This window comes from Ambystoma mexicanum, chromosome 7p (genome assembly GCF_040938575.1).
Source record: "Ambystoma mexicanum isolate Mex_15411 chromosome 7p, UKY_AmexF1_1, whole genome shotgun sequence".
NCBI lineage: Eukaryota > Metazoa > Chordata > Amphibia > Caudata > Ambystomatidae > Ambystoma > Ambystoma mexicanum.
The window spans coordinates 900721601-900746743 of record NC_090939.1 but is presented as its reverse complement, the minus strand read 5'-3'; the positions used below and the strand labels follow the sequence as shown (position 1 = coordinate 900746743).

At 43.4% G+C, this 25143-nt stretch overlaps 1 protein-coding gene across 5 annotated transcripts in view; it reads left to right on the top strand.

The window, feature by feature from the left end:
• Nucleotides 1–25143, top strand: part of PIR (pirin) — a 720875-nt gene that overhangs the window by 267374 nt on the left and 428358 nt on the right. For all 5 annotated transcript variants that reach the window (XM_069637176.1, XM_069637175.1, XM_069637179.1 and 2 more), the window contains exon 5: nucleotides 10929–11135. In XM_069637176.1, coding sequence (XP_069493277.1) covers nucleotides 10929–11135 — 207 coding nt within the window. The remainder of the gene's footprint in view (nucleotides 1–10928; nucleotides 11136–25143) is intronic.

Below are 25143 nucleotides of genomic sequence, written 5' to 3'. Positions count from 1 at the left end.
GCAAACGTGTGCTATTGAAACCAAATTTGGGAAATTTTCTATGGTACCCCTTAGGGAATTCTATGTCAAAAAAGTTATACCCCAATTAATGCATGTTATGAAATTATTTTCAAACGAATTGAAGGAGTATTTTGAAGTATCTAGAAGGTAATATTTGGAGGACGGTGTTATTTTTCCTACCGAAATCTATTCCGTTTGAATTGATAAAATACGAATTTGGCTTACAATCACTCTCGATGTATGCAACCTGGAAAAGAATGTGTTTATGGAGAAAATGTAAAATGGCAGCTGAGGGCAATTTATACGGGAGGATAGCACAGCGGCAGCGTGCGCGTCTTGGAAGCAAGACGACACAAAGCAACAACAGGTTCGATCCCCGGGTCCGCGCTTAAAAACCTCTGAGTGTTTAAGCGCGTTATAAATACGTAACTAAGACAAAGAAAAAAAAAAAACACAATTGCACAACTAAGAAAAACTAACAATTCCTGTAACAGCGCCTCGATGCCTGCGGGCTGTGTGAGCGCTTTATAAATGTAAATAAATAAAATAAAATAAATAAATAAATACGCATTTGCTGATAAGGAACCTACTAATCCTTTGATACATACTCTGCATTTGGAGACAATGTAATGTCTCGGCGAGTTAGCTATGTCTGTTATATCTATGCGTAACAAACCTAGAAAAATTAAAGAAAGTCTTATGGGCTTTGACTAGCAGAAAACAATGAACAGAATCTTAGAATCTAAATTGTATAAACATGCATGCTCAACATGGAAATGGTATCCGGTTATGGGAAGGTATTTAAAGAATATCCTTGTAAGAGAGTACGTAAGGATTTTATGCGCTTTAGATTTATGCGCTTTAGATTTAATGTGATCCAAACCAACCAAATCAAGAGTATCAGAAACTGTAACTCATTGGACTGGATATGGTGTAGATTCTGTAAGGAGGAGGGGGTAGTGGAATCTCTGCAACATATCTTCCTTTTATGTCCTGCACTTAAGACCCATAAGATTAGATATTTTGCGCAATTTGTTCTCTCAACACAAAATGTAAATAGAGAATTTATTTGGAATAGAATGCTGCATGACAATTCTGCCAATTTAAATATACGGGTAACCCCCTTCCTGAGAAATGTCTGTGATTTATGTTAGTCTCTGATATGTCTGTTATTCTTCTTCTTTTGCGTTGTAAACGACTGAGTGGTCTATGATGAGCTTTGGAAATAAGTGAATTCTTTACTGAGAAAACCTTTTTGTGATTTATGACAGTTTTTTTTTCTTTGGAGTAATCTGAAATCATCATTATATTTCCCTAGATTGGGTAAAGTTCTTAAAATGTTTCTTTCTCTTCTTCTCTGCTCTTTCTATTCTACTTCTTTTTGTATTTTGCATCAATATGTAAAATTATGTATGTGTTTTTAATACTTTTGTAAAAACCTACCATTTTTTGGAATGTTCTTAATATTTTTGTAAAGGTGTACAATAAACCAAAACAAATAAATAAATAAAAATAAAAAAATTTAGAGATTAGTGTTGAATTATTTTCAAGTTATGGTCAGATATTTCAGAGATAAGAAAGCAACTTTAAACAGGGAGATATGGCTAACTTCTTCCAGTGATCACCTAACAAGGTGAGATTAAGGAATTTAGATATTTTATAATTGATTTTAAACTTCAAAGAACCTTTACACCTAGTTTGGAGGTCTGTTAGGTTGTGTAAAGAAATCTCCGGTCTGGATATGGAGATAAGTACATCAGCAAACACAGGTGCTTTATATTCCCCCCCCATATTAATTCCAGACATCTCATAGCCATCCCTTGGAGCATGGGTTTGAGGTGTTGGTTATTGGGGTGAACAGTAATGGAGTCATATGACCCCCCTAATGAGTGTCCATAGATTGCTGAAAGTAGTTCAAGAGCTCAAGCTGTAGGTTTTCCATAAATAGCCACCAATACTTTTTGTAATCAATCCCTAAAACCAAACCTAATTATTACCTCTCTGAGAAAACCCACTCCACCCAATTAAATGCCTTTTCGGTATAAAGGGATATAAGTGTTCACCAAAAGGCGACGTATGTTAGATCAACCATTTTCCTAACATCAGAGGCCTGTCTGTTAAGCATGAAGCTGCTCTAATTCTCTCCAAAAATACAGAAAAGAGGAGTGGTAATCTATTGGCCAGCACGTTTGAACAAAGCTTCACATAAATATTAAGAATGGCTGTTGGCCTGTAAGAACAGGAGAGCGTCTTTACCAGTTTTGGATAAAAAACGGATTATTGCTTACCCTATAGTGCTGGGAGTTTGTCATGTATTCTATACATCATTAGAACACCCTAGCGGGTGTTTCACAATCCTGATTGGTCAATCTGCGGGCTATAAGAACTGGTATTGCCCGCAGATTGAATACAGCCTGCAGGTAGTGTGTTGATTACTTACCTGTTGCAGCTGCCAGCGCCCACAGAAAGTTGCCGCGTTGGTCTCAGTGTAGTGTCGGAACGGAAAGAGTTAACTTTTCGTTCTGAATTACATGTTGCAAGACAAACGTGTGCAACGGAGCCCTGCCCACTGCAATGAAGGCAGAAGAAATGCTTTCTGCTTTCCCTTCGCCAGGAAAGCATCTAAAGAAGTGTTAAATTGCAGAGGAGAAAGAGCAGCATGTTTGCTTAAAACGAAACGTGGCATGTATGATTGTTCAGCGCAATGAAGTCAGGGGGAACCTTGCCCTCACTTCCTCACGAGATTTGGTTGTTTACTGCATCTTATTATGGGATGGCTAAATGAAAAGAAGAGGAGAGCAATGTAAGTTAATTACACGGCAAGTAAATATACATGCAGAGTTTGCTTGGGAATGTTTTGTTAGTGTGTTGAAGTGTGCAGTAATTGGAAGTGTAGGTTTGTGCAGGGGAAAATAAAACTGAAATTACCTTACGTGAAAAACTGGGCAGGCATACCCACACGATTCTGTTTAAGAGCATACTCCTCCCACCCAATCACCTTCCGCCACTCTATAAAAATATTTTAAAAAGGAGACATGTTTAATTGAAGTACAGAAAATTGCAAAATGGTAAATAAATGTCTGCAACATTTATTTAGCATTTAGCAATTTCTTGTACTTCAATTAAACATATCTAATTTATTTTACAACACTGAGGGTGTTCTAATAGCTTTATAGACCTGCAGCTCGGGCCGTACCGGGCGTTATGGTCCCTCATACCTCGTTAAAGGCCCTTGCTTCGCTCGGGCCATAAACTCGGTCTTCAGGACCCATAATGCCCGGTATAGCCCTCGCTGCAGGTCTGTAAAGCTATATTAAACAATGATGTTGTTGGTGCCAGTAAACTTGTCTGCAGAGTTTTCTAAAATAAAGGTATAAAGCCATCTGTGTCTGGAGCCTTGTTGATTTGTAGGTCTTTCGTTGCCAGTACAGTCTTTTCTTTTATCATAGGAGCTTTGAGTTATACTTGCTACACCTTTGACAGCCTACAAAGGTGTACTTTGTCAAAAAAGGAGTGCATTGTGGTAGCTGCACTATTTTCATTGGTTTAAAGTCTACCGTAAAACCCCTAAGCCAATTCTAATGTATCTCTTTCACCTGATATATGTTCACACCTGCTATCTTTCAGATATGAGATCCTATTGGGCCTTTCTTTGGCCTTCAGCTGGAAGGCGAATTATCTGTTGTGTGTTACCTAGTGTGACGATTCATAGGATCTCGTCACTTCTCCCTAGGGGTGAGCCCTTCAATGTGAGGCTAGCGAGGTGAGGATGCTACCCAGTAGTCCCAGTAGGCATGGTAGGAATCGGGACCTCACAGGGAGAGACTCCCCTCCTGAGGATAAGGACTCCCGTTCCGTGAAGGAAATCTCAAACCCTTTTTCCATTGGGACCAAGTCCCTGTCAGAAATCCCTGATAACATAGACAGTAGTCTGTTATCATAAAGTCTCTTCAGTCTATGATTCACCACTTAATATAACTCAGACGAAGAAGAGCCAAAGAAGCCTGCTGAATAATAACAGGCTGCCTGACTATACAACTGAGAAGAGTTGGCCCCATGGAGGCATAAAGATTACAGCAACAACAATAAAGAAGGGCTCTGACTTTTCGCTGGGGATACCACATTTTGGAATAAAACAAGATATACTTGGACACTTAATACAGTGGCCCACTCTTGCCTTTTCCTTCTAATGTTCTTCTTCATCGCTCTTAATGCTCCCTTAAAGTGGGCTCCCGTTTCTGGCATCCTCTCCATGCATATTGTGACTTTTCAGCGTGCATTGCACTGTCCATTCCTCTTCACCTCACTTGCATCTAGGTAGGGTCTGATTTGAACCATTTGGTAGCAAAGACCGTTTTTGCAATAATAATTGCTGTCAGGAGAAGCAACATAGCATTCTTTGGGGCTTCCAGATCTATTATAATCTGTAATAGACTGATTTTAGTGTCTGAATTGTGTGACCAACCCAGTGCCCTGTTCAGTGGATCATTTAATCTTACACTGGAACGTCTGTATTCGCATACCGTTCCATAATACATTAACCCTGTCTGCCTGGACTACCCCTTTTGGGGTTGGACCAAGCGTGATTTGCATATGATTATTTTCTTTTTATATTATTTTTTAAATAATTATTGCCTAGGATTTCTGACCTCTCGCATATTTTGGTGTCCCTCTCCCGTCCTAGAGATCCTATGCTGTCTATCTGTTGTGTAATATACTATATGCAAAATCATAAATTGCTTTGTCCTCCTGGCTGGGAGCGGAGGTCTGGGGCAACGTGCTTGTCTTGGATGCAAGACAGCACTGAGCAGCATGGGTTCGATATACGGTCTTATGATATAAACGCCACATTTTTGTTTTAATAAACATACTATAACTTAAGAAGGCTGCCATGTGACTGTGTTGCATTGGTCCATTTGGAATACATTGAGAAGATTGCACATGATTATGGCATTAGCAGACCGGTTGACCTGCAATCCTGCCCCTGTCTGTCATGCCCCGATTGGGCAGACGCCTGTGGGATCGCTGGCGTCTAAACCGCCATTGCTTGTGCCATCACATTTCCTTGGCAACGCGCTTTAGTGGTCTAGTTGCGCCAACGCTGTCCACCAGAAGGTATATTGTTCCTTCCCCTTCCGGCGGACAGCGCGTTGCAACCCTTGGCTTGGCGTTTCGCTTTTTCTCTTTGGGAGGCTTTGCTAGTGTTTTCTCCTGCTCTGTACACACGGCACGCTGCTTATCCCGCTCCTTTCTTTCCTCCGCTTCGGCAGCCGTTCTCTGCTCCTCCTTCCTTTCCTCCACTCCGTGCCTTGTGTTCTCCTGGCTCCTCGCTCTCTCTCCCACCCTGGCTTCTCCCTCGCGTGCTGGTCCTTTCCTCCCTCTCCCTACCTTATACTTACTTATGCTTGCTCCTTTGCTTTCCCCTGTGCTTCACGTGACCACACCATCTCATTGGCACCCTCGGTCTCTATTCAACAACTCAGCACATAAATCTACGCGGCTGTTTCTCCGGCAATAAGAAAAGCAAGAAAACACCAGGACACACCTGTATTGAGTAGATTTTTAGAGAAAGATATTAGTAAGGACCTAAAGAGGTTCGGAGGATATTTTACAGGGTTTTTGAGGTGCAGGAGAGAAAGGCTCAACCTTGGCATCTAGGTTGGATATCAAAGAAAAAAATGGTTGTTCCAGAACTCCCGTCCCCTGCACACTATCTAGTATCTGAATAACAGATCAAACATTTGATGAAGTGGTCAAAGATTCATATAAACAGTTTGATATAATTTCTTTAGTAATAAACAATTCCATTTGTAAGATAGTTAAAAGAAATACCATCTCTCAATTTTCAAATAAAAAAAACATAGTACTTTATTGTACAAAGTAAAGCCCAACGCGTTTCGCGTTCAAACTCTTCTTCAGAGGCAAAATAACAATTCTTCAAATTTCTAAAAAATAGAAAAGAGTACATCTTAGTTTGTACTTGTATCTACAAGAATAGAAAGCATAATTTATACTCAATTCGTAGGAAAACATAGATAAATTTCATTACAAATAAACACACGCCTTTGCACATTTTTATAACAAAAGTCAGGGAGCTTGAAGCCGCTCATGCTAAAGGGGGTTAGTCCTTTTTAGAGTAATCATCAACACTTAACACAACCAATGGTCTAGGAGGAGTCTGACTATTTACATGTGTGGTAATTCAACTAAGTCCAGTCAGTAAATTTAGTTTGAAAAAGAAGAGTATAGGCAAGGACCTCACTTACCACTAAGGGTTAATGTCAAGGCTAAGGCAGATAACTGAAAGTTCCAAAGATTAAAAACGAAGTAGTTTCTGGGGCTACCAGTCCAAGTAGTGGTAGAATACTGTGCTTTAAAGAAGAAATGATACCAAGAGTCAATAAAAGTATTGTGAAATGGTATGAAGTATACTGCATAAAGAAATCTGTTTCCACTTACATCAAAACCTATTGGTGTCGCACTGGAAAGGAATTTCGTTTACAGAACATCTCCCTGCGGCGCTCAACTGTAAGTAAAGTGAGAGCATGAGCACAGCATAAGTTTAAAGGAAATCATCAGGTCAAGAAAGTGCAATGGCAGAGTAGCTATAGTTTGTCCCCAATACTTACATTTTAACAAACAAATTAGAGCGAAGGAGCCATGGTGGAGTGCATCCCGCTGATGGAGGATGTAGTGCTATCATGGCGGTCCTTCTTAAATACCAAAAAGGCTCGGTGACTCGTAAGGGTGCGTGCGCAGCCACACAGGGCTACGTGCGCAGCCACACAGGGCTACGCGCGCATTCGCCCGACGCTAGGCTGAAGCGGCAGCCATTTGGAAAAAAAGGATAAACAGGGATAAGCAAGTGGCTCAGAGACCAAAATAAAACCACTGGATCGAAAATAGTAATAGAAAAAATAGAAAAAATTGTCAGTCATGTATATTCAAACCTGATCAGTACTGGTTTTGTCCTGTCTCTATAGGGACGTACAATCTTTTTGATGCAAATGTGCATACATGGAGAGAACGATAAAATGGTACATCAATTCAATAAAAGCGCAACTTGATGCAACAACGCTGTCCTTGAGGAAAATATTATGTTGGGAAATCCACCAGAAAAGCTAAAGAAAGATGGACGGAGCACAAATCTAACATCGGAACTAAAAATACTAAAAATATACTAAAAATATAAAATCACCAGTATACAGAATTTTTAGAGATCACCAGCAAACAGTGGCACAAATGAGAATGGTAATACTTGAGGTTATACACCCACTCCCTAGAGGAAGTGACCTACAGAAATTGTTATCCCAGAGAGAACTCTTTTGGATTCACTCTCCCCCCTTGGTATGAACGAGGACTACTACCTGGACTCTTTCTTATAAAGCACCCAATTGGCATGGACATCATTGCCAAGCTCTAATTGTTTCCAACCTGATGGTATGATTTGTTGTAATCTGTGTTAACCTCCTCTACTTTATGTAGCATCAAGTTGCGCTTTTATTGATCTGATGTACCTTATTATCGTTCTCGCCATGTATGCACATTTGCATCTAAAAGATTGCATGTCCCTATAGGGACAGGACAAAACCAGTACTGATCAGGTTTGAATATACATGACTGACAAATTTTTAGGATGAAACCTGTATTTTTTCTATTTTCTCTATTACTATTTTCGATCCAGTGGTTTTATTGTGGTCTCAGAACCACTTGTTTATCCCTGTTTATCCTTTTTTATTTATATTTGTTCCAAATGTATCAAGTTGGCATTATTCTAATAATAGACTCACTCAGTCCTTCATAGTTTCTCTTCCCTGGTCTTTTTCTTGATTAGCACCTTTCCGCGTAAGCGCGGCACTACGTCATCTATTCACTTGATCTTCTTGCTTATTTTTGACATTATAAGACTTTAAACTTCATCTATACGCTGCCAATCTTACAGCGCATGCGCAGAATTACTTCATTTTGTTTACTTTGTTCTGACGCCACCGAGCATGTACGTGTGTGGCGTCAGAACTATGACGCTCTTTTTCCAAATGGCTGCCGCCTAGCCTAGCGTCGGGCGAATGCGCACACAGCACTGTGTGGCTGCGCATGCACCCTTACGCGTCACTGAGCCTTTTTGGTATTTAAGAAGGACCGCCATGATAGCACTACATCCTCCATCAGCGGGATGCTCTCCACCATGGCTCCTTCGATCTAATTTGTTCCTTAAAATGTAAGTATTGGGGACAAACTATAGCTACTCTGCCATTGCACTTTCTTGACCTAATGATTTCCTTTAAACTTATGCTATGCTCGTGCTCTCACTTTACTTACAGTTGAGCGCCGCAGGGAGATGTTCTGTAAACGAAATTCCTTTCCAGTGCGACACCAATAGGTTTCGATGTAAGTGGAAACAGATTTCTTTATGCAGTATACTTCATACCATTTCACAATACTTTTATTGACTCTTGGTATAATTTCTTCTTTAAAGCACAGTATTCTACCACTACTTGGACTGGTAGCCCCAGAAACTACTTCGTTTTGAATCTTTGGAACTTTCAGTTATCTGCCTTAGCCTTGACATTAACCCTTAGTGGTAAGTGAGGTCCTTGCCTTTACTCTTCTTTTCCAAACTAAATTTACTGACTGGGCTTAGTTGAATTACCACACATGTAACTAGTTAGACTCCTCCTAGGCCTTTGGCTGTGTTAAGTGTTGATGATTACTCTAAAAAGGACTAACCCCCTTTAGCATGAGCGGCTTCAAGCTCCCTGACTTTTGTTATAAAAATGTGCAAAGGTGTGTGTTTATTTGTAATGAAATGTATCTATGTTTTCCTACGAATTGAGCTTAAATGATGCTTTCTATTCTTGTAAATACAAGTATAAACTAAGATGTACTCTTTTCTATTTTTTAGAAATTTGAAGAATTGTTATTTTGCCCCTCAAGAAGAGTGTGAACTCGAAACGCGTTGGGCTTTACTTTGTACAATAAAGTACTATGTTTTTTAATTTGAAAATTGAGAGATGGTATTTCTTTTAACTATCTTACAAATGGAATTGTTTATTACTAAAGAAATTATATCAAACTGTTTATATGAATCTTTGACCACTTCATCAAATGTTGTATCTGTTATTCAGATACTAGATAGTGTGCAGGGGACGGGAGCTCCTAAAATTCTTTTAGGAACAACCATTTTTTCTGTTTCTCAGGCAACCCAGTCTCCACGGATACTTGTAGGAAGAACTATCACGGCTTAAATGTAAAGGGTTTTTTTGTGCCTAAGTGCTTTTTCCCCTGTTCTGGGTGTTCCGGAAGGGGGCACCTGGGTCTTTGTTGTGAACTCCCACGGTGGCTTCTTTCCGTGGCAAGCCATACCCACATATAAAAAAAAAAGAAGTATTTGGGAGAGGAGACAACATGAACTGCAACAGGAGGACTCGGATTCAGGTGAGGAGGAGGGGAGTTCACTACAGACTAGTGAAGAAGGTGTAAACGCTGACAGTGTCTTCCAATCAAAATAGAAAATTAAATCTAGGCCTAGGATTTAGGGAATGGGTGGGGCTTTTATGTTTACTTAAGGATGGCCACAGTTAGTGGTTACATTTCAGAAGTGTTCCAGCTGAATGGATTTACGGACAGTTCCTCTGTTGGCCACCTCAACTGTGGTGGGCGTTCCCAAAGTCACTTCATTTCTCCACTGCAATCATGCCTCAGAAGCTCTCAGAGCCATCCGACCCTCTTTACGCTGCCCTCATTTACCAGAACTACTGTTGGCTCCACCTCAAATGGAGTGACATACATCAGGGTCACACTGCTATAGAGTGCGCCACGTCAGACCCTGCTTCGCTCGCGCAGATGCTCATCATTGTGGGTCCGATTGCTGCCATGTCTCTCATGATTGGCTATCATCTTGCCCTTCACTGCGGTTTCTCTTCTCATTCCGCTCCTGCGCCTGCGCTGGAGAGGAACTCGATGATCACATCTCTTCTCCTATTGCTCCACTCCTCTCCTGTCTCTTTCTCTACAAGACTGGTGAGTGGCTCTCATGCTCCAAGCGGCGCTCAGGAGCCTGCAACCTCACGAGTTCCATCATTTTGTGCTCAAGTGTCTGACCTGGACGTCTAGGTTACTGCCTCAATCACTTTGAGGAGCTGCTTTCCTTGCCTCGCTTTCAAACTACCTGAATTCTCCCTCCATCAAGCTCTTTTATTGCAGGGATGTATTACAGATCAGTGGACTGACTTCTGGAGGATCATTCGGCACCACCAGGAGCCCTACACACTTAAATTACTTCCAGTTTGCACCAAATCAACCCCTAAACCGCAATGTGTTTGTAGTTGAGCCCCAACATGGTACAGAGGAGGGAGTGGCAGCGGCTGGCTCCTCTAGAAAGGGAGATCCAGTGCACTGTCAGATAGAGGTCTTCTGTTTCTCCCAGGTCAGCACAGCAAAGATTTTTGAAAATAAAATAAGAACCTCTCCAGAGTTAAATGAGTTCTATTTCCCTCCAGTCCCGTCTGAAATTACATTGTTCTACTGATTTCTATGCATTTGAATGGTTTGAAGATGCTGCTTGCTATTATAGCAAACAAGTCTATTAGCTTGTATTGAATGAAGGTGTAGTTTTTCCCTATAAAGGGTACTTAACTATATGGACGTTATGGTGCCTAATCCTAGCCCACCCTTCAACTGTGCGATACAATAGAGATAAGTCATTATCGCCACATGATTCAGTTGATGAATGTTTATCAGAAAGCCGTAATAAAGTAGAGGTACCACTTTGTCCTTGGCATTATGTGAAATCTGAAAATTCTCGAGGAACAGATAGAAAATAATACTTTTCGGATCCAATACAGTGCTTTGAAGACCTATAATGTGCTGTTCTTCTTTCTAAGGTCATCGCAAGTGTATGTTTTTCACTTTGCTTTCCGTGTTTGTAGTGGATGACTGCTGGTCGAGGAATTCTTCATGCGGAGATGCCTTGCTCCGATGAACCTGCCCATGGTTTGCAACTATGGGTGAACTTAAGAAGCTCTGATAAGATGATCGCACCCAAGTATCAAGAACTGAAAAATGAGGATATCCCAAAACCTTCAAAAGATGGTGTGACTATAGCTGTGATTTCTGGAGAGGCTTTGGGTGTCAAGGTAATATACATTTGTTTTTCCGTGTTATATAAGATCTTTCCACGAAAAGAAACAGCATGAACAAAGAAAACGTTTCTTACATAATGATTATCTTGTAGATGGAATTTGTGTCAAAGTATATTGTATTTTACTTTAATAATTTAGCATTTATATAGCGCTATTTATTATTACCCGCTATTTATTTTTTGGATATTTGTAAGGCGCCTATACAACAATGGTGTTTCAAGGGGAAACAAGACAAAAAAAGGGGATGGGGGACAAGGAAGAAAGATAACAATAATGGTCGTACCAGGCCTTGTGGCATTCGAAACTATATCAGTTAACACACGTTAAAAAGGGGTGCGGGGGTGCTGCTTATATGACAACTAGCGAATCCAGCATTTCTAAAGGTATTTCTATGTATCAATTTCCAGTATTCTCGCCTGTATTTAAAATTCCTACGACCTAATTTATGAGTAGTGTCTGAAAATATTCACAGTTGGAATACATTCCTTAAACAAAAGGAAAATTGCAAACGTTTAAATACCAAAGGCCTCCACATACAGTACAAACTGAAGAATACACAAATGTAAACAAGCATTGGCAATGCCAACAGTTTGAGCTTTTGGTTGGGCATGGCAAAGGCATTACCAGGGACAGCCCGCAGAGTTATTAACAGGTCAATGACGGTAGCAGGCTCAAAATGGAGTGAGTACCTGGGTATCTAATAGCAGCGCCTGGCAAATGCCTAATGCTTGTAAACAAGCCAAAACTGTTGGCTTTGCCAATGCTTCTTTTTAACATGACTTCAGTGAAGGACACGGAATGCTAATAAATCAAGTGACTGAAAGCAGACCTGGGGAAGACATTTTTATTACACCAGTAGCAGGTTTAAAACTCCAGTTAGGTCATTAACTCTTAGAAGATTGCTTTTGAAAAAAAGTTTCCGGCACTTCAAGTGCAAGGTTTGATGGTAAGGCCTGAATAAAGCTCAGAGTTTCTATGTTTTGGGTGGGGAGGGGCAGGAACGGAGTGAGAAGGGCCATAGGAATTAGCATGGCCATGGGCAGTCAATTGGTGGCACCTACAAGCTGTTTGACCAGAGGCGTACCCAGGATTGTCTAGCAAATGGGGCCTGTAGCTAATGTAGTTGGGCCCACTGTCCTGACAAAAATATCTGTAAATGCACACACAGTGCTGCTGAGTGGGCATTTACAGGTTTTGGGTGGGCCTTGCCCCTCAGGCCCTACCCTGAATACGCCTCTGTGTTTGGCCCTCCTCATATGTCATTCCTCCCTATCTGCACTCTAATGCAATAGTTGCGGAGGCGACACCTAATAACCCAAACTAAAAAACACTCTTATAACTATAGTCGATTGAATGATGAGTCAGGCTTGTATTGAAGAGTGTACTCTCAGCGCTTTCAGTGGGGTGAGAAATCGAGGGGCGGGGGGGCTGTAACAGGAGTGTGGCCTAACTGATGGCCGTGCCCTGAAGCTTGCTGTGAATGTTGATGCAAGGTGTGGAATTCAATAAACATTTTTAAAAATAAACACCATCACCAATCCGTACACATTAACAAATAACTGACTAAATAGCGCATGCCGTCTGTTATTTTAAAACATTGAAATCAAATGAGTTAGTGCCCCTGGATTTGAGGGCTAACTCATATGTTTTTCTATATATCGTGTTGCTGTTGTCCCGTCACTCGCAGCTTAGCCCCAGGCCCTCACACGTTGCTCATTCCCGCTTCAGACTCTTAAAGGCTTCGTACTTGTGGTGGGCGAGCCGGTGCCTCGGGCCGCTCTGTACTAACACACGCACGCACACAATCACTGAGACATGACACATGCGCCCGTGCTTTCCAAGGTCCCGGCGGCAACTGCCACACGGATGTTCTTTATTCAAAACGCGCACGCGTGACCCAAAACGAGGCTCGCGCATGCGTCGTGCACACTGACGACATCACATCCCTTTTTTTCTTTAATTAAAACAAACTTGCATCAAACACAACAGTACAACATGGAAAACAATAACTGGACCCGGCATGGGTCGCTGACCTGACTCTGACGCCGGCTCAGTCTCCTGAGTCCAGGACACAATGCTTGAGACGAGCAGGCGGCCTGCGATCATGTCGCACAGGATATCGGTGGCCGTTCTGGGGCATCCGCTCTGGGGCTCTCCGCCCCCCTTTCCAATGAGGTTCCATCGTCGGGGTCCGCCTCCTCACCGGGAACGTCCACTTTCTTAAAAAAAGATTGGTTGCAGGTGATCGTCCCTCGTTCATTGGCCGCGGTGACCATGGCCCCTTTCACGTGGGTAACGGTCCACAGCTGGGGTTCGTATGGTAGTGCCAGCTTCCCTTCAGGTCAACGATTCCGCACTAAAACAGAATCACCTACGGCCACCTCCTTATCTTGCAAACCTCTCCTTGCACTCTCCTTCATGTTGCGCACCGCTCGCTCCTGCCGGACTTTCTCTTTGTCGATAACCCCGGGTTCTCGGCCCTCCATCTCTGGTATCAAACCTCTCGGGCAGCGTCCAAACAGCGCTTCAGCTGGGGCGACCCCCATAGACTCGTGGGGCGTGGTTCTGTATTCTCTTAGGAACTCGACCAATTTCTGCCATAGATCATTCCCTCCATTGGCAGATATTCTGAACACTTTATTCATGGTCCGCATCATTCTTTCAGCTTCACCATTCACCCGAGGCCAGAGGGGCGAGACCTTCCGATGTTGGATGCCTTTTTCCTTCAAGTACTGCGCAAACTGGTTCCCCGTGAATGGGGGTCCATTGTCCAAGCACAACATCACAGGGAAACCATGCGTAGCAAACATTCTGTCCAACGCCCTGGTGGTGTGTTCAGTCGCTGTTGATTCCACCACTTCCACCTCCGGATACCTCGACCATTGGTCGACCACCGCCAAAAAGTACATGCCCCTTCCCGTTGATCCAAAATCAGCATGGATGGTGCCCCACGGCTTCTCACTCCTTTCCATGGAACTGATGGGCGGAACCCTCTCAACTGGACTTGCCGCTTGGCACGGTAAACACCTTTTCACATACAATTCCACCAGACATTCCAGATCGGGGAACCATACCTTGGGTCTGAGCCGCTCCTTTGTCTTGGCGATACCTTGGTGCCCCGTATGAGCCAGTTCCAGGACGCGGTTCCTCAGGGCTTGTGGAATGACGATTTGCCTTCCCCGCAGCAGTAGTCCATCTTCCGATATCGATAGTTCATCCCTCACCCTCCAGAGCGCCTGAAGGTCCTCCTGAGCCCTCAGTTCCCGCCTTGAGTTGTTTTGGAGCACCTCCTTTCAGTCACCACTTCTCACCGCAGCCTTGACAATCTGGAACACTTCGTCCATCAACGACTCCTCAGCCATGGCTACCCTGGATAGAGCCATGGGCATCGCGCTCTCCAACACGTGGCACACCAACTCTTGGCAATCTAACACTTCACTGGGGCCTTCCGCCCGCTCATGATTTGGGTGGCGTGAGAGGTAGTCCGCAGGTTTATTCGTCCCCGTTGTGTAGACTAGCTTGACCCCGTACTCGATGAGTGCTAGCATCCAGTGCTCTATCCTTGGGGGAGGCTTTGACGACACGCCCGCCAGGATGGGCAGGAGCGGCTTGTGGTCAGTCACAACCGTAACTGGCTTGGCAGAATGTACAGACGAAAGTGGCGGCAGCCCCACAGAATGGCCAGCCCCACTCTCTCGATCTGCGAGTAGCGCTTTTCCGTGTCCGTGAGAGCTTTACTTGCATATGCAATGGGGTGCATGTCTCCTCTGTTATCAGCCTGCATAAGGACAGCCCCCAGACCCACCGGGCTGGCATCAACGACAATCTCCGATTCAGCGGTGGGGTCAAAGTATGCCATCGTGTCCCGATCAGACAGTGCTTTTTTGATTTCCTGAAACGCTTCCTGCTCTCTCCTGTCCCACACCCAGGCGGCCTCATTCTTGGTCAATGCCCTGAGAGGCTCAGACAGGGACACCAGCCCCTTGATGAATTGCCCGCAGTAGTTAACCATCTCCAGGAAGCTACGTACCTCCGTGGGGGACTGGGGCGCCGCCGCCTCGCAGATGTCCTTGACCTTTTCAGGATCTGGCGAGACGCCGCTGGCATGGAAGATGAAACCAAAAAAACCAATCCCATCCTCGTCGCCAATGTGGTGGGCGAGCCGTTGCCTCGGGCCGCCCTGTACTAGCACGCGCACGCACACAATCACTGAGACATGACACATGCGCCGTGCTTTCCAAGGTCCCGGCGGCAACTGCCACACGGACGTTCTTTATTCAAAACGCACATGCGCGACCCAAAACGAGGCTCGCGCATGCGTCGTGTACACTGACGACGTCACAGTACTAAAGGGGCATTGGGAGTCCGAGAGCGCGAGGATCATTAAGCAACGTCATTAGGCCCGTTAGCAGTCTGCAAGCATGAACCAGGTACATTTATAAGTAGTGAAAGCAAGTTTCTCTCACTGCTTGCAAACAGTCCTCGCATTGGCAACATCTCCTGGGATGATTATCGAGTGCTGGGATCCTAGGGGGGTCCCCGGCTCGGGAGACGTTTTTGTAGACTGCCGGCCCACTTAAAACCTTGTGTACACTGTGAACTAAATTACTTTGAGACCCCCCAAACAAGGGTGGACTGGGAACCAAAAGGGGCCCTGGAAATAATGTTCAAAGTGGCTCCATATTATAAATTTTCGGCAATTCCAAACCGTTTCCTGTGAGAACATTTGGACATAAAGCAGGTTACCCCACAAAGGAGGCCCAAGGTGCAGAGGCCTACCGGGAAATCTCCAGAGTTCCCTATAGGCCAGTTCATCCCTGAACCCAATGTTGGCAGTAAGACACGTCAAGAAAAAATGATTTGCCCACGGTGAAACACCTTAAACAAGTGGTCACACAGTGATTCCACCCTAGTCTGCAATTTAAGCAATTTACAACATATCTTGTTTGCTATAGTTAGTACAGATGTATTTTAACTTTTGGCTTCAAGTTCTAAACAAATGCTTTACCTCAGCGAGGTCTTGAAAAGTACACATGATGAAACATCTGACATATATATCAAATTTATATAACTTATAAAAAATGGCAAGCAAGAGGAGGATGACTGTTGTTTTATGTCCAACCCACTCTCTGAACGGAAACCTACAAGTACCAGAATGCAACGGCAGGAGAGCCTTAAAATGCACCTGGATTTTGGAAGTGTACTTTCAGGACTATATGCAGACACCCAATGCACTGCAATAAGATCGCTGCTTGTAGTCAGTTTGAACAGTCACAGAGAGTGTCATTATGTGAAGAAACAACGGAACCCTTTTTTGTTTGTGTTAAACTAACATACATGGAAATACACTAAAAAGGGTGTTATTTGTTTACTTGGTTTGTCTTGAGGGAAGAAGGATCTGATTTTGGTAGCTAATTTGAGAAGTGTGTGGGCTTTGGATGCAAATACACCCAATCGTACTTCTGATCACCAAACATAAACACATGGACGTCATTTAGGGGTCGCCAGAGGTCGCAACTGTGACCTCTGAGGTCTCCATTGCGACCTCGACCTCGGTGGTCTCCCTTGCAACCTCTAAAAAAATAAGAAAAAAAAGTTAAAAAAAAATATATATTTCTTTTTTTATTTTTGTAATGCAAGATCATGGGCTGTGGCCAGCACCATGTGGCTCCTTACGTCGAGTGGCTGACTTTCTTGTTCGGGCACCTTAAAAAAAAAGAAGAAAAATAAAAACAGGAGTGCCACTAGTCCAACACTTTCAGCACTGACCCTAAATAAGAAAGAATAGGAATACCAAATAATGTCTCTTTCTGGAATGCTATACAATAATTGCTAGACTCATTAAAGGTTTATTTCAGGCACACTTCAGGAGGTGAGTCACTGAGTTAGTCTGTTCTTAAACACCTCAACTCAGCCTTTCATCCTTTTGAGGTGATAAATGAGTACCAACACAGGTTGGGTGATATTGGGTGTATATTTTTTCTATGTAAAGCGCTTAAGCATAAGTGCTATATAATAACACATCATTATCATTTGGTCATGGACGTCTGCTTGTATTCACAGTAATTTGGTAACATGGCCTATACACACTGATCTTAAGGATACATATGGTGATCCATTCTTGTATGAAATGTACATCACATTATAGTGATATCAAAACCATATTTTTCGTAGTGTACAATGCTATGTGATGCCACTTCCTGTTTTGTCAACGGGTGAAAGGTCGTGTTCCATCGCTTCCCGCGATATCACATCGGGGTGGGGTCAAATGACATCACTTCCTGTGATGTCATCAGGGGGTCAAGTGTCGTGTGATGTCACTTCCGCTACCACTGGCATTTTGGTGAAATGACGTCCCTGCATAAACATTTGCCTAGGACATATTCCATACAATTTTCACTCAAATAATCCATCCCACTGAGCGGTAGTGTGCTTTACAAATCCAAAAAATAAAAATGGTCTGGGACACGTGACGTGTATCACCGCGTGATGTAAGCAGCATCATCGTTATACGAGCTCTCTGGCAGTGAAGAACTGCGTCACACACACTCCCCGATAAGTCATTCTTCTTAAGTCTGAATTTGACATTTTGCAGAACCGGTCTTGCTCCAGGAAGTGGCTTCCAAGGCTCTTGTCTAAGAAGAGAGCAGCGCTGTTGCTGAATTCCATTCTTTGCGCGAGTGCTGGCCACAACAGCTCGTTCTCATTTGAAGCTTGCAAAATAGCGTGTGCAGTGTTTGCTGTCAAAAAGAAGTTTTGTTTCCATAGAAAGCACTTTTTCCATGGAAAAATAAAATCCCTTACGCAACCAAACATTTTCACTTCGTGCTCGTCTGGAAGAGCCCATGGACCCACTTCAATTATGTTAAAAGTAATGTTTACGTTCTGGCGTGGCTGCAACACAATGCGTGCCAGTAGGGCAAACAAGGTGGGAGGTACATTAAACAGGACAAACAACTCAACTTTGAACAGTATCATGACCGGAAATAACGCTCATAACAAGAGTTCGAGGGGTGAAAAGAATGTAAGGAATTGCATATGGAAAAAGCATGCCGGGGTCAAGTGATGCTGTTAAACGCAAAATGCTCATTAAAGAGAAATAATGGAAGACATGTTAAATAAGATGAGACGGAGGACGTGATTGTGGCTGGGGGCGCGGTGTAAGCACGAGATTCCACTCCTTAGAACACCCCGCGAGGCAGCTAACAGAGACCGCCGGGGAAAGAGTCCGTGGGGGGCATGGGAGAGATTGGAATGTTCTCGTGCCAGGGGCACTTAACAAGAGGTTACGCTTTACATTCTTAATCATTTAAACACACAACTTAAAAGCCTATCTGGGGCGATGCCGTTCCAACGGGCACGCAGCAAGCGGGGACAACAAACGTGACTGTTTTCTGTGGTGTCTGCAATGTTCGACCCAAGTGTTTGATGATAGGCATCTGTCAGCATACTCCAGCTCGAGCCTGGAAAAAAGGTGGTATTTACTCTGGAGAATATTAGGAAATGCCTGACGCACATCTGAGAGGCACTCGAGCAAATATGTGTTCACTTAATTTCTACATGCTCATTGAAAAACAGCATAACAGCGCCATATTGGCTTCACTCGTTTTTTATTTTAAACGGTGTGAGAGATAGCAGACGTAACTCGGAGTTGTTCTGGGCACAGGGGTGGTCTCTACCCCACCCCCACTTGTTCCAGGACCCCAAGAGAACCGGGCATGGAGCACCACTTTTTCCCCGTCTGTTCTAAGAGCTCTTTCAATGTTATCACCAGTCACTTCCGCAACACCTGCTCCACATGGGCCGCACGTGTGAAATATCAGAGAGTGCATGAAAGCAGAACCTGAAAATGTACCTCTATGACGAGGAGGTTGAGTAAAGGAAAATAGTTCTGGCTTTCAAGCGAATTCTTTGTTAACCAGTCACCTGCACTTACCCCTTACAGACTAACATCCTTGGGCAAATATATGTCAATAAGCATGCTCTTATACTTCGCCACCAAGGAACTCTCATCATGTTATAACCCCTTCCATTCTTACACCCACATTCATTTGGGTAACCTGGGTAAATGTGGGGCCCCTGTGCCCCCAGCGTCATGTAACGCTCTGCATGGCTCCGCTGATAAGTATCATAGGGGCATTAGGAAGCTTCCCATTTTGTCAGGGTGTCAGAGTGAACCAAGCCAGAAATGTGGTAACCAGAACACTTTCAGCCTACAGTCCTCCATTGCTCCAGAATTGCCAGCAGGCAAAGCCTTTATGCAAAGGAAAAGGACCATTATTACGCTATCCACTGGAGAGCTGGAGCTTTGTGTGTGAAATACTGAGAAATAACGCCATATGTTTACGAAACTGGTGAGAGAAACCCATGCCGTCAGAGGTGCCTACTTTTGATTTTCACTACAGAGGCAAAAAGTACACCCCCATACCCATTGGTGAATATGACCACGCAGTCGACCTCGACCCCTTTCCAGGTGGGAACAGTGCATTTTACAGCAGGAATTAGAAGAACCTAAAGAATGTATAGGTTGAACATAATGTTTAGCATATCAGCAAGTCACCTAAAATGCTACCTTGCAGCTTTATGCTTTGTGGACTAACACTCAACTTTTAAGAATTCTGCATTGCAGTTGGATGCATGATACTGTTTGAGGTCACTGCATTAGCAACAGTGTAGTTTATGTATATGGCTTAAAAGCCAATTGTGTTTCATCTCCTGAAGCATTGACAATATTTACAGTCTAATTCAGGAATTACAGTCAGCAGCTGAAAAGTGCAAGTATTTGTGTGGGGACAAAGTATGGTTGCTATAGAAGTAAGGGGGCAGAGCCCACTTTGCCCCCCTGCACTCGGCGCCTAGGCATGTCCTCATTAAATCATATCTGTGGGTCCAGCTACAAGAATATCATAACATATTTATTTTTTCTTGTGTTTGTCTAAACTAGCTTCAACCTTTAGACTATAGAGCATTTTGCAAGCATACAATACACCTTTACAAAATGTCAAGATCAAGAAAGTACACCAACATTTTGTAAAATTCAAAATACAACAATAAAACTTCAATAAAACATATAGAATCTTCAGAGATCGTGCTCTTAGTGCACAGGAAGATTCGGAGTATCCACTTGTGTCGTTAATTGTAGACTTCTGGCAAAGGGGATAACCACCCAAGCACATCCGCCATAATGCGTCGTCATCATCTAAAATTTCCCCCTGAATTAATTTTGCAAAGTGCATTGTGTGTGCAGTGCGTTGCTGTCCATCATAAGGTGTCGCGACCTGACTCTTATCCTCACAGAATCGATGTAAGGAATTCTCCTTAGATATTTGCTTCCTTCTCAACATAATCTCCCAGGAGGGGAAAAGATTCCAACTGAACCTGATAATTCGTTCTCGCCGGTAGCAATTTGGAAAAATAATCATGTAAGTTGCAACCACCCCATATTTGTTATGCTCCAGCTGAAGATGAAGAAGAGACATGTACTTTTGGAATCTATCAACAATCGAACACTAGTCATGCAGATTTCAACGCTCCTGGCCGTGCCTGGAGTTCCACGTTAATTTTCCCAATTTTAAAAAGTAGACATTCACTTTGTTCTTTCAGTGAATTTAATGTTCGAGCATTACTATACCCAATCACCCTACCCCATTCCTGAGACAGTGTGTCTTTTACCAGGATGATCAGGCCGTAGCCTGTGGCCTAGAGTTTCCACCTTTATCTGACCTGTACAGATGTCATCAAAAGCTCAAACCTTATAGCGGCTAGTGGCACAGCATTCGATACTCATAAGAACCTTCTCCAAATAAAAGCTTTGATCATGTCTAAAACATCTAACACCCAGGGACAAAGTAACTCGAGAGCATAAATCAATTTTGGTATAACTTTACTTTCATAAAAACACAGTACCAATTTGATTGAAAACCTACCATTTCGGAGGTTGAACCTTATCATCTGTGACACCAGCAGTTGGGCTTTATGTTTTAGCATTTTTATGGACAGTAATTCGCCAGGTAAACTACATACTTGGAAGCCCAGATCGATTAATCAGACTATCATTTCCCATTTGTAAGTGGGCTTCTTTTTATGCTTCGTAAACTGGATGAACTTTGTTTTCACAGGGTTTACAATAAGCGAGTTAGTTGCAGCATACTCAAAAAAAGCAGTGAGTTATCTCTGAAGACCCTTTGTAGTCTGGCCAAATAATAAAAAGTCAGCGTACGCCAGCCAGACCGAACAATATGGTCTGATTTTTGAGGGAGCGCAAACACAACAAGATTCAAGTGCATAGCAATGTCAGAAAAATATAGATTGAAGAGGCAGGGTGCCAAGATGCAACCCTACCTCAGTCTTGATTTAGTTGCAATCTCGTGGGACATAGTCCCCTCCTACTCCAAGCAAACCTGTATTGTAGAAGATTCATGCAAGCCTCTAATCAACTGCAACAAGCCGTCTAACATACCCCATCTAGCCAACTTTGACCAGATTAGATGACGATTAACTTGATGGAAGGCGTCTGAGAGATCAATAGAGGCGGCATAAATCGTAGGATAATTGCACAGCCAAACAGAATCCTGCAAACTCTCTGAAACACTTGTGTGCGAGCGCGATATAAATAAAATATCAATATCAATATCAAAAACACCGAACTATCAGCCCATTCAAATGTATGATTTGTGCTTTTCTAAAGCCGGTCTGGCACTTGTTTACTCCGACAACACTAATAGCCCAAGCCCTTACATGGTACGATAAGAGAGTTACAAACACCTTACTGTTTTTTGGGTCGGTTTTAGCACCTCTCTTATAGATTGGTATAACGTATGATGTTCGGCAAGTCTTCGGAAGATTTCAAGGCTCGCTATTTCGCTAAACAGTATAGCTAGTTAAGTGGGCCAGTTACTAGGGTCCCCCTTGAATAGCTTATCTGACAAAGAGTTAAGGCCTGGTGCTCGCGAGTCACAGATTTTCAATACAATCTCATGTACTGAAGCATGATCTGTACAAAGCTCCCATTGTGTTAAAGTATGTTTAGCAATTAAATCCGTCCCTTGATTTACTTGGGAAGGTATGCAAGTATAAAGCTTCAAAGTGAGCTAGCCAGTCCGTCTCGGACAGTGCTTTTAATTGATGAGACCTCTGTGAGGTCCCCTGAGCGTTTATAACATTCTAGAAGCCACCTATATTTCTATTTTTGAGTATGCCCAACATAAACCTGGAATCATTTTGCATCATGTTTACGCATTGCTGACTCAATTGATTTTTATACTGCAATATATCATACTTTTTCAATTAAATGTTCTGATACCTAGCAATAATGTATTCAATATCACTTATATTCTTTCTCATTACTTTTTTGAGGTTTGAAAATTTACTAGCAGATCTGTGCAAAATGTGCATGTATCTGATGGGCCCCAACCTCAGCGACATTGCAGCCTGGCAAAACTGCCTTTATCAGTGCGTCATCTGTTGACTCAAATGTTCCCAGAGAAAAAGTATACAGCTCCCATTCTAAGGTGGTCTTATTCATCATACCAGCAAATTCTTCATTGAACTTTACCGTAGCCTTATCTTTCCACCTAACCCGATTTTTCCCTGGATTTATTATTAGACCAACAGGGCGGTCCCTTTTTATCATTTCCAGTCTGAAATCAAGGGTTAGTATCAACATATGACAGTCACTCAAGGCTGTTCTTTTTACCTGCAGAGAAGCACATTTTTCAGACAACCATGGATGAAAAGATAGTCTAGAGTTGACTCGCTATGGTCCCTATGCCAAGTTGGTTGTTGAAGGATGTCACCAGAGCACGAGCCATTAAGCATTCTTAAAACAAGAATATTTAGGCATAAAGCACATTTCAACCCCTGTCTAGTTTTTTAAAGTGTCTTAAAAACATGCAACATTTAACCCCTTTTCATCATAAGAATCGACATCTGGTTAGGTAGAATTTAGATTCACGGCTAATAAAATATGTCCATTCCCTGGACCCTCTTTCATTATTTCTTTGGTAGCATGACAGTTAAGCACTTGGACAGTCCGGTAGACTTCAGAGCAGGTGGCACATGCTCGATAATAGAGGCACTTACAAGCCATAATCAGACAGGTCAAACTCAGAATTATGACTAGTGCTATAAGTAAGATCTGACCAATTGACACAACCAAAGATCGCAGTAGACCTTCAATCCAAGACCCAAATGTCCAGCTGCTGGACTGGTGTGAAGGGAGCTTACAGTGTGGTGAATGTGGACGACGATGTTAGTGATATTACTTGCGCAACTGGGTGTGAAAGTACAGCACTCGGTTTTCAAGATTGCGCAAATTCCTCCTTGTGTGGCTCGGACGATGTCTAAGGTTCTGAAGCACCATTGTTCGAATAGACGCATGTTCTCGGGATAATGGAGTTAAGGAGGACACCATGGCATTTGCAATATCCTCTACCAACTGTGACAATTGGGTCAGATGGTCTCTTTTTATCTTGATCCCAAAGGCTGGTATGAGATACACTACCCCATCAACAACATTTTTCCAGACAGTGCATCTCCTGGGGAAGGACTGAGCAGGAAGGGTGGGAGTACGACACACTGCGGGCAGGACATACCTCATGTAAGAACTCCCTCCCCAAGTAATGGGCAGAGTGGGATAAGCTTTGTCCCCACAAATGAAATAGGTCCCGGAATACATGTCGTACCCGGATTGGAAAAATGAAAAATTAGGGTTGAAGGCAAATGTGACGTTATTGATCACTACACTTGAATTGGTGGTCAAGTAATAATGACATTTGCTAGTTCCCATGAACAGAGGAGTTAGGTTGGTGTAGCATACACGACCAGTTGCCGAGATGGAAAGGTTGAGTGTTGCTGGCTTGATGTGTACTTGGTCTGTGGTGGGGTAATTTGGAGTACCGGTGAAACACAGGTGGGAATGAGCCTCCCTATAGGGTCAGGGCCTTGGGATTGAGTGACCAACTGAAGATCCAAGCATACACCCCCCCCCCACTGGAAGGGGATGGGTGCAATAGGGAATTGGGAGGAAAAGCCATGAGGCAAACGGCACAGCCCCGTTAGCCAGTAAGATTAAAGATACAGACATACTGCCAGGAGAGGTGCAGGTAAGTGTTTTCACTGTGAACCGAGGGATGTGCAGAGAGATCATCATTTTCATGACATGTTGTACTAAAAGCAGCAGTCATTGTGAAATGATAATGCATCAGGAATCGGACAATAACGATGATAACAGGAATACAGTCAGACATGGGGCCTCATTATAAGTATGGTTGTCTGGAAATAAGGGTGCCGGTAGCAATGTACTGGCACACTTTCTGGACTGCTAGACTACGAGTATGCCTGCAGGGGTTGTTGTTGCCGGCAGGTCTGATCCGCCGCGAGCACCGGCCCCTGCAGGCATGGTTTTCACAGAAGCACTAGCAACGTTAGCAACGGTGCAGGTGCTTCTGGGTTCCCATCCCCATGGAATCCCCATGGAGTCCTATGCGACTCCATGGGAATGGAGATTTACACTTTCTGCCACCTGACATCCCGGGCTGTCCGGGACTTGTAATGTCCCGGCGGCACCGTGATCTCAGGTGGCAAGACAGTGTTACGAGGTCGGCGGCAACGAGCCGGTAGCATCAGCGGGTTACCGCCGACCTAGTAATGAGGCCCATGGTGTACACTAGGGGCCAATCCATGAGTGCCCAAATTCAAGAATCAGGTTGTTGCATCAGTGTAAAAGTTTGTGGCTCGAAGACAACGTTCTGTTCAGTTCAATTCTTCAATTCCAGTTCACATTGGGTTTCCTTTATGTTCACCCACAAGCTCTGTTGCAGGTATTTCAAGTGGCTTTTCTATAAGTGGGGGACCTCGGTCTAGGCGCAGTTGTTGGTCCACCCATTACAGGGCATGCAACCGATACACCTAACCTGCTTCTCCTTTACCTGCACCTTGCCACTGTTTCAGCTTTAAAGTGAGATTTGGTTCAGTCTCATTTAACATCTTCTTGATCCTTTAC